At 42.9% G+C, this 9,743-nt stretch overlaps 1 protein-coding gene across 1 annotated transcript in view; it reads left to right on the top strand.

Moving 5' to 3' along the window:
• The first annotated feature begins 493 nt into the window (after nucleotides 1-493).
• Nucleotides 494-9,743, top strand: part of ARHGAP10 (Rho GTPase activating protein 10) — a 145,951-nt gene continuing 136,701 nt past the window's right edge. The window contains exon 1 of the mRNA XM_050327363.1: nucleotides 494-815. Within this exon, the coding sequence (XP_050183320.1) occupies nucleotides 662-815 (154 nt within the window). The 5' untranslated portion in view covers nucleotides 494-661. The remainder of the gene's footprint in view (nucleotides 816-9,743) is intronic.

Below are 9,743 nucleotides of genomic sequence, written 5' to 3'. Positions count from 1 at the left end.
CACGGTTGGCCCTCCTGGCTGCCAGGGCACTGCTGACTCATATTCAACTTGCCGTCGACCAGGACCCCCAGGTCCCTTTCTGCGGCACCGCTTTCCAGCATCTCATTCCCCAGTCCGTACACACAACTAGGGTTGTCCCATCCCAGGTGCAGAACTCGACACTTGCCCTGTTTAAACTACGGCTGTGGCCTGCCCACCCTCTCTGACTTGCCGAGGTGCCTCTGCAGGGCAGAGGGCTCTCCCTGGTAGGGCAGTACCTGCCCGCCTTCCCCGCTCAGGGACGCCCGCGGTGCTCCAGCAGCAGCTCCGCCCGGACGCCGAGAGCACCGGCGCAGACCCAGCCATCCGCCCGGTGTCGCCGTCGCCGCGGGGGCGCTCGGAAGGGGCGGTCTGCGGGCGGGCCCGGGGCTCTGCCCGCCCCGCCCCGCCCGGCCGGGCGTGTCGCGGCGGGGCTGCCGGGAGCGAGGCGTCCCCGGTTGCGGGCAGGGCGGCTCGGCGGAGCTCGGCACTGCCCGCGCCCAGCGCCGAGCGGGGCGGGTCGCTGCTCTTTCTTTGTGGCCGCGACCACTGAGGGTTCTGCTGCTGCTGCTGAGGGCTCCCCGGCGGCGCTGCTGTTCACGGGGAGCCGAGCCCCAGAGCAGCAGCAACAACAACAGCAGCCATGGGGCTGCAGCCCCTGGAGTTCAGCGACTGCTACCTGGACAGCCCCTGGTTCAGGGAGCGAGTGAGAGCCCACGAGGCAGAGCTGGAGAAGACCAATAAGTTTATCAAGGAGTTGCTGAAGGATGGGAAGAACCTGATCGCCGCGACCAAGAGTAAGTGGAGGGTGCGGGGGAGCTGCGGGGGCGGCTGCCGGCAGCGCGGGGCTCGGCGCCGGGAGCTTTTGCCGTGCTGGGGGTGGCTTTGCACTGGCGTGCTCCAGCCTCTGCCTTGGGTACCCCATCAGCCGCTGCGGAGACGTAGGTCTTCCCCAGCCCTTCGCCGCGGAGGGGAGTAAGGGACAGAGGCAGCTACACTGCCCTGCTATCGCCTGTTGCCGGGCCTGGATTGTGTGTTCGGCGGTGCGAGCCCGGAGCCAGCTGCCGTGTGAAATCCCCTTGGGGGGACTCGGTTTCAGGTGTTCTCGGTGCGCTGCGAGCTGAGCGTCTGTGAACTGCATACCTGAACGTAACTATGTCGTGTATGTGCATTTGCAGTCTGTGAAGAGGCTGATGAGAAATACCCCTTTGTCAGAAGTTTACGTGTGGTGGGAAATTATCACATTTGTAGTGCTGCACTGACAGCGCTAGTTATCAGTTCTATGCCTTTGGTCTCTTAAATTGTGGTAGTGTTTTGTTAATTTTATGTTTTGCTCGTTGAATATATGTGTACTGGTATATAGGTATAGGGTTAGCTGTGCTGTAGTTTATGTGAGAATCATGTCGTTTTCCTTGAATGACCATGCTAATGTACGTTCTTGATGTAGTGTTGTGCTAATATGATTTTTACCATTTAACTTAATGTACAGTGTTGTAATCCCCTGAATATCTAGTGGGATGATATTGATGTGCCTGGATAAAAAGGTGGAAAATGCCATATCAAATTTCCCTCATTTGTAGCTGTTATTCTTTGGCCAGTTTACATTCGCTTATTGCAAATCATGATCTTAGAGCATCATTTGAAATTTGTGACTTGAAGTGTTGGTGTAAATCATCTTAACTTAGAGTGTAAAGTAAAAAAGTGTCTCTAAACTTGGATAAGAACAGTAGAGGGAAATCATTCCACTTCTGTTTCTCAAGCATTGAGACAGTATTTTGGCAACTGCCCCAAGCCCTTAGTTTCTCATGTATGGTTATGTATACAGAACTTAATTTAAAAGAGTGAAGCTGATGGTGGTAAGGAAGTCCTAACTGGAATGAGCCTCCTGGCCACAGCAGAATCCCGTGCTGGTAATTTTTGGCTTGGAGTGCAGTGCTCAGTGTGCTTTGCTGTGTGTGGTGGCAGCCAAGGGGTCAGTGTGCTGACTAGAGCCACCTGGCCTCACAGTGCTTGATGAAATCCTCAGGGCTAGCCCATGAGAAATATTTACAGAAGCTATTTGAGACTCTCCTGCTCTGTGTTCAGGTCTAAGCAATGCTTTCCTTTCTGAGATGAGTCATAAGTTTTATTCTTGAGTGTAGTGGCTGTACCTTGTTCTAACAAACATATGTGCTTCATTGTACTTGTTTGAAAAGTAGAAACAGGTTGGACCTTTCCTTACATTTCAGTTTTCTGCAGTTATCTCTCCTCTTTACAGTGCCCTGAGTGACAGGGTTGAAGTTGAGTTACCTTCCTCTGGTGCTAGTGAAGCATTGCCACAGTTCAACAGGCATTAAAAGACAAATTGGACCAGAGGAAACACAAGGAGAAGTGAAAACCCTTCAGAACCCCAGTGGTTAGGGTATTGGTCCTCCTTGTGTTTTCAGAAGAAAACATCGGCATCTGAATTCTTTGAGGAACCTGATTCCTTTGCTGTCAGGAAACCAAATGGGATTAGTATTTGATCCAAAAAAGCAAGCTTGAGAAGTGGTCTAGACACAGAGCTCGCTATTCACTTTGTCAAAACTGCATTTTCTGCACAAAGACAGGCTTACTGCAATTTAGAGAATGTGATAATAAAGCAAGCTTAGATGACTACCTTAGACAACATTTACAACTTTTAGAAAATCGTTTTAGTCTTTTGAACAGAAAATAGCTAAAATAGCTAAAATATTTATCTGTTTCTAGAACCAGGTAGATTACAAGATTTGCATCTGGTTTAATTGATTCCTGAGCAATTATGCTCAGCATCTCTGAATGGTCTGTAAAATATAAAATGTCGTAGGTGCACTATTGTTCTTAAATTTGTGGGAAATTAAGGGGCTGCAATAGACACCACCTGCATTCTCCCCTCCCCCCTTAGTGCTTTCCTTATTTCACTTGTAAAGCAGCCACTTACAACAAACGTTGCAGAGATTCTTTAGGTGTGAATAACTGGTGTAATTGAATAGATCCCACTTCCTGCTTGACAGAGAGCCTTGTAAGTGACGTATATTCTGCCTGCATTGGGTTACATCTTGACAGCTGGAAGCAGATACCGCTACTACTCCCTCTACTTCATAGGAGTCGTCAGTGTCTCACAGGACAAAACAGTATCGTGATGTGGATCCTCTCTTTAGCTGCCTTCCATTCATCTCCTCTGTTGTATGGGATTGTATTTTTCACCTGAATGGCAGAAGAACTGATTTTTGCTCGTACAGGACTATACTGCTTAAAAAAAAAAAAAAAAAAGAGAGAGACAATGAAAAAAAGAAGGATCTCTTACATTCCCAATTGTTGAATTTCCAGAGTGAAGTGTATCTTTACACTTTAAAGTTACAGTAGTTTCAAGAATGTGATAGAAAGATAAAGAAGACTGACTCAAAGCTGTCTGTTTCCTGTATAATGGTTTGAATCATTGGGTTGTCTAGTTCAAACTTAATTTTGAAAGAATGAATAAACAATAGGTGGTTCTTTATCTTTTCTGCAACAGTTAAATATGGTTAAAAGGGGCATAGAAAGACATTTTTTCCCACTCTTAGTGATCAGTAAATACAAATGGTATACATGTATGCTTTTTAAAATAGAACTGTAATATTTCTCAGGGGATTCCAGTTCAGTTAAACAAGTTGGGATCAAAATAATTTGTAAATAACTTCTGGATGGAGCTAGTTGGGCTTCTGTTGAGAGAAACTGAATTTAAAGATGCCTGATCAGAGAATCCTTATTCTGAATCATGAAAGGAACTTAAGCTCTTAGTTCTAAGCTCTTAAAAATCTGAGATGCAGATTGTTGGAAGCTAGAGAATACACGGGATGAATACTATGTATTTGCTCCTGTGTTAGTCTAGCTCTGGGTCTCTTGGCACAAGTGTGAGATCTATTTGGGGTTTTTGAAGATATTTTTTTGAAGTTGAGACTTTTCCCTAAACCCATACTAGGAACTGCCACTTCTTATGAGACATCAGGATGGAGTAGGAAGAGTCAGCAGGAGCACAGGTTTTGATCCTGGCATCTCACAGGGAGTTTACAAAGGATACATGTGAGTGTGTACTCACAGCTATTCCATGTGCCTGGAAACACAGCCTCCCCATTCTTGGATTTAGGATGAAAACAGAGCAGAACTCTTTTTGGGTCAACTGCAGTGATTTTGTAATGGGCTGGTGAAGACAGAAGATAGATAGAAAAGCTAAGACAACAGAAAAGTTGAGTTTGCCAGGAGGCTTTCAAGAGGTGTTCTGTATGCAGTGCCCATCTGAGGGAAGCCTAGACAAAGTTTGATGGGGAAGGATACTTCACATGGGCCTCTCAGCCATAATGCATCATAAGGCCTTCATCAAGTCAGCATCAACTACTGCTGTGTGACATCACAGTGTTCAAATACTCTTTTCCCTCCTGCCACAATGCAGAGCAACCACCTCCCTCTACTTGCATCCTGTGAAACTTGCTACCCAGAGGCCCCATTGTGTGGTTGTCACTGGAGCAGACCTGTCCCTCGTTACACTACTGTCTCTGTTTCAGCTGAGTGCAGGGTAATTCCTCCTGTACCCTGAGATTTTGGGTTGTAAACTCGGTTTTGTGGTGTCTTAGGCATTGTATTTGGTGCAGTGGACATCCTGACTATCCAGTTCTGATCTCTGCAGGCAGCTCAGTGTGCTCAGGCTTCTGATACTAATTTTTATTGCTATTTTTGTTTTATATTTTTCACAGGAGAGTTGCTTCTTGCACTCTTCCAGACAGAATACAAACCTAGAACTGTATTTATTTAATCTACAGAAAGAGCTGGTTGGAAAATGAAGAGTTACTGGTGATTGTTACTAGAGAATGCTGGTTTACTTCAAGGAGTATATCTGCATTCGAGAATAAAATAAAAGTTTGATAGTTCTCTTTCCTCTGGAGTGTTTTTAGTCATTGGTCGTTTACAACTTCGCCAGCAACAAGTAAAGGAGACAGGAAATCTTGTCAGCAAGAGAAATAAAGCCACTCCCAGTCCCACCTCCAACCTAGGAGAATAGACTGAATCTTTCTTTTAACGAAGTTGACTGAAGAACCTCATCCAATCCCAAGAACCAGTCTGATGTCTGCGTTGTCCAAACCCATAATCTTTTTTCTTGGCCAGTTCTCTTAATGTGTGGTGGTGTTTGACCTTTCAGACACTGGTCCAAGGTAGGGTTTTGGTCTGCCCTGGTATGTACATTATTATGTAAATGTAAAGGCTGTGGTAATCCACAATAACACCACATAAAAGCCTCTCAAATCACTTGAACCATGGTGCTTTTTTTTTTCCTTAAGGACTAATTATCCCTGTTTTAAAGCTTTCCTTAGTATAATCTGCAGTTATGAAACCATGTACAGTGTGTGCCAGCTCTCAAAGTCTTAGGAATTTTCTGCAACAAAAGTACTGTTCTACTTACATGACACTCTAGTACATGTCAAAGGAGTAAGGCAAAACTATTAATATAGCCTTAATAACTTATTAATAACTTCTAGAGAAGAAATGGACATTCACTAAAGATTTAGGAAGAATCCAAAGATTGAGTAAAAACTCATGTCATTCCAGGGGAGTGGGGATTATTGTGAGAGGGCCTTAGCTGAACTTGAGTGGAAAGTTTCATAAATCAACTGTGGTTATTTAGGACACTGATTAATCCACCTTGAATTCAGTGACAGCTCTGAATTAATAAATCTTCACACAGTGTTTTAGAAAGCTATTTTATTTTTCAATTAGTACCTCAAACCCAAGCTTTATTTCTATTGGAAGGCATGCTTTAGGTGACATAACCATAAACAAATCAATGCTATTAGTGAACACTCTGAGATTTAAATCTGAAATATACTTTGCTAGGGCCATGATAGATAAAAATTTCTTCCAGGGCAGCACTAGATCTTCTATTGCAAAGACTACTAAGCAGTATGTACCTTTAAAACCCCCACACTTTCTATTGGAATTGAGCTCAATAATGGAAACATTAGAAAACTGAGGCAAACAGGTACTTTAGGGCCCATCTGATACAGCTTTCCCTTAAGAAAGTGCTGCTTATAATATAACGTTGCTTTTGCCTTTCCTTCAAGATAATTGCCACAGCTAGGGCCTAATTAACTATGGCAGTACTTCCCTCCTCCTCCCCGCCTTGTTTGTAGATAAAGTTGCTTCTTTTAAGGATCAGGCAAGTACTTTCTTTTGAGAAAGTACTCTGGAGAACATTGTGTTTAGCTCCACCCCAAGTAAAGCCTTTGTTACTGTGTCAGTAGCTATAAAAAGTGTCAGACTCATTCTGTGGAGGATGCCAGTTTGTCATCTTGAATCTCGTCTTTTCAGCTTGAATTACTTACTAACTCCATTATCGTCTTTGTCCTGTAGATGTTCCACTGCTCTTTTTTTTTTTTTCTGCATTAAAAGTGGAGCATTGTGCTAGTGAGCTAGAAGATGTGATGTCAGATAATATGAAATTTCGCTAATTTATATGGATGTTCTTGGTGCTGAGAGATATGACAGACTGTTGTTAAATAAACGTCTCTTAATATTTTGGGGAAAAGCATTGTTTTTCAGCTCTAGATAAAATGCATAAGCAGCCATTAAAGAGAATGTCAGTGATCAGTGTAATTTTCAGTCTTCAAGGCAAACCCAACAGAAATGTGTTATAATTTTTAGAGAAATTGTCTGGTTGATAATGTTGAAAAGTTTTTGTTGGTTTATTTAAATGGCAAATGTTTTAGAAATATGATTTTAGAATTACATGGAATCTCAGTCTGTCTTAAAGAGTTGGAAAAAGGGTGGATTCGCCTTACAGGCTGTAAAACGTAGACACCTGCTTCCAATTAAGTGAAGAAAAATAGGCCCACTGCTAAGACTGCAGGTGTATGCTGTACCTAAAATTAGCCTGTGCTTGCCAGCTGCATATTGCAAAATTGTTTCAAATTTTAACAAGCAGAGCTTATGACACTGATAACAGTTCTCAAGTCAAGCCTAAAATGACTTCATAGAGTTTTATTGAGGTAGAATGTCTCCTTCTGACTGGCACAGATTTTTTTCAAGGATGGCAGGGGGGACAGTTCTATGTTGATGCTTCTATTGTGGTTTTGGGTTTTTTTAAATTTATTTTAATTTTTCCTTCGGTGTACAGCAAGGGGAGTAGCAAACAGGCCGGGTGTTCTGCCCTTGCTTTAGAAAGGAGCATGTGAAAACATGTTTGGAATGGCACGGAAGAACTGCATCCCAGTACTTCTCTCCTCCTCCCCAGCTGTCTTTTAACATGACATAATTAATGTATGTAGTTTACCTTGACTTTAGTGTTTTTGCTTTACAATGCCAACTTCAGTTGCTGGTGCAGCACTTAACATGTTAACCCAATAACCAGAGGCTTGGCTGTTTGAGGGAGACAGTCCACAGCGTGTCAATCTTGGCAATATGCTTAATGTTTTGATAGTGTGGGTTGTGGCTTCTTGAGATAATTTTTATGACTTTCTTATGTCTGATAGGGTTTCCTTTCGGGTCTAATGTCACTCTTTTAAGTTTCAAGACTAGATTTACTGTTGTTCTTTGACAGTTGTTCTTAAGATGTTACAACATTCTCAGTGTTTTGCTTATCTTTTAATAGTCTTCATGCTTTTGAGTTGGCTATCGAAGACACTTTGAACAAAGTTGAATGCTTTCTGGAATATCTAGTCAATGTAAAATAGATGTTCAAATAAACATTGGCACATATTGGCAGAATAGTTTAAGAAACTACTGCTCAGGGAATTTAACATCTCTCTCTGCTGGTGGTTGCTGCCACCCACTGTAGTTGTCAGTTTTAATCAGCACCCAAAATCTGCCTTGTTGCTAAGTCAAACCCACCTTCTTTGCTAAGTTTAAACGAAGCCATCAATTTTGCAATGAATTGAGTGAGGCAGCCTCATGTGCTCCATCCCAGCAGCTGCTGTGGAGGCTATTGCCTTTTGGGTGTGACTTTGATAGAAAAGAGGGCAGCAATTTATAATACCCCATGTTATACATCTGGGATAGATGCATGCCTTCTGTCCAAAGTGCATGTTTAGCTGTCTCATTGGGAAATAAGATACTGGAAAGGCAAGTCTGTGTCTGGGTTTATACTATCCTCAAATTATTTTTTCTAAACAGACATTTTTTTGATTTTTTGACAGGCAGCCTAAATGTCATGTTATTGCTTTTCCATATCAGCTCATAACTATGGATGGAGCTTCTTGCCTGTTCTTTGTGAATGCTTTTTTTTTCTTTCCTCCTAGTTCTTATCCATCCTGTGTGTTTGCTCATCTTTCAGGATAAAAATAGAGGGAAAACATCCAAACCCTCCGAAGCAATGTGGCCATCACAGGCCAAGGCCAAATCAGGAGTTCCTGTAAATCATTCGTGTTAGGCTTGTCCTCTGTGGGAAAGGAGCAGTGTGGGGGGAAAAACGATCTACAGAGATGGAAAATCAGTGTTATTAAACAAATTGTGGTTTAATAGCCCCCACCTCTGTTGTTGTCGTGTTGTTGCCTCTTTAATTGAGAGGACTGGGGAGGTGGAGGTTATCTGCTCAATAGGTAGGGCAGAGAGAGGCTTTGCCTCTCAGATCTGGTTGTTACAACTTCTCTCAGTTCTCCTCAGCTTTTGTATATGCACCTGGCTGGTTGGGACTGCGTGTCCTTGAAGAAGAAAAACAATGCTTTGTTTAATTTGGCAGGGAAAATTGAGCATCCAGGATGAAACTGAGCAGGGCTGTGTACCAGACCTGGGCCTCGAAGGACATTGTAGTGTGTGGTGTACAGGAGCAGGTTCTCAGCCACTTTGTTGCTAGTGAGTGTTCTTTAGCTTGGAATTTTCTCCATGTCCTCCATTAGGCTGATGTATGGAGGCTTAGGAATGATGAATAAATTAATGGGGATGAGTCTGAAGCTTGTTGCACTTCAAACATTTAAGCCTTAAGAAAAATTGGACTGTAATGTATCTAGTCTCAAAACCTGTGCTTTCTTTCCAAGCAGAGTGCAAGCACCTTATTTTTGTTTGGTTGTCTTAATCTGTTATTTTGTCAGTCATTAGAAAGAGTTGCATGCTTTGAAAAATATTGAATGTGGGTATGATGGAACAAAAAAAGGAAAAAAAAAAAGGAATTTTTTAGCAGTTTTAAGTGAATATATAGTTATACTTCTTCATAAGAAATCCTACTATCTTTCGAACAGGTGGAGGGAACAGGCTACCAGGTCACTGAGGACCTGAGAAAAACTTTTCAAAATATCATTCTGACAGCGGGTAGCAGTTCTTGGAAATCTGTCCTGGCGCTGAGCTTGTAGCTTATGTGGATTAGCAGACTGGGAATGCTGCATAGTTTCAGCCTTTGGAATACGTCAGCACTCCGAGAACAAAGCAGTATAACTTGTCCAAGCTTTTTTCCTGTTAAGATATCAGGTTGTGTGCTGTCGCTGTTGAAGAGGCCTGGACCAACTGACAAACTCAGTCGAGAGCCAAATGACTGTTCCTCCAAAGCTTTTGTCTGTTCAGCTTCTCAACCTGGAAGCCTTTCAGGAACAAAGCTGACTTTGTCCAGTCTGCTCTTAAACACACGCTCTGTGGTAATATTACTGTACTTGTATTGTGCTTCATTTTCCTTTGTTTTCAGTCATTTCAAAACACGCAGTTTCAAAACTCTTGTCTCACTGCTCCCTTGTTGCAGTAGATTGAGGATCTTTGCTAAAAGAAATAAAAGTACC

Source organism: Myiozetetes cayanensis, unplaced genomic scaffold (genome assembly GCF_022539395.1).
Source record: "Myiozetetes cayanensis isolate MyiCay16 unplaced genomic scaffold, myiCay2020 scf33, whole genome shotgun sequence".
Taxonomy (NCBI): Eukaryota; Metazoa; Chordata; class Aves; order Passeriformes; family Tyrannidae; genus Myiozetetes; species Myiozetetes cayanensis.
The sequence above is the reverse complement of the archived record's forward strand: the minus strand, read 5'-3'. Positions and strand labels throughout refer to the sequence as shown.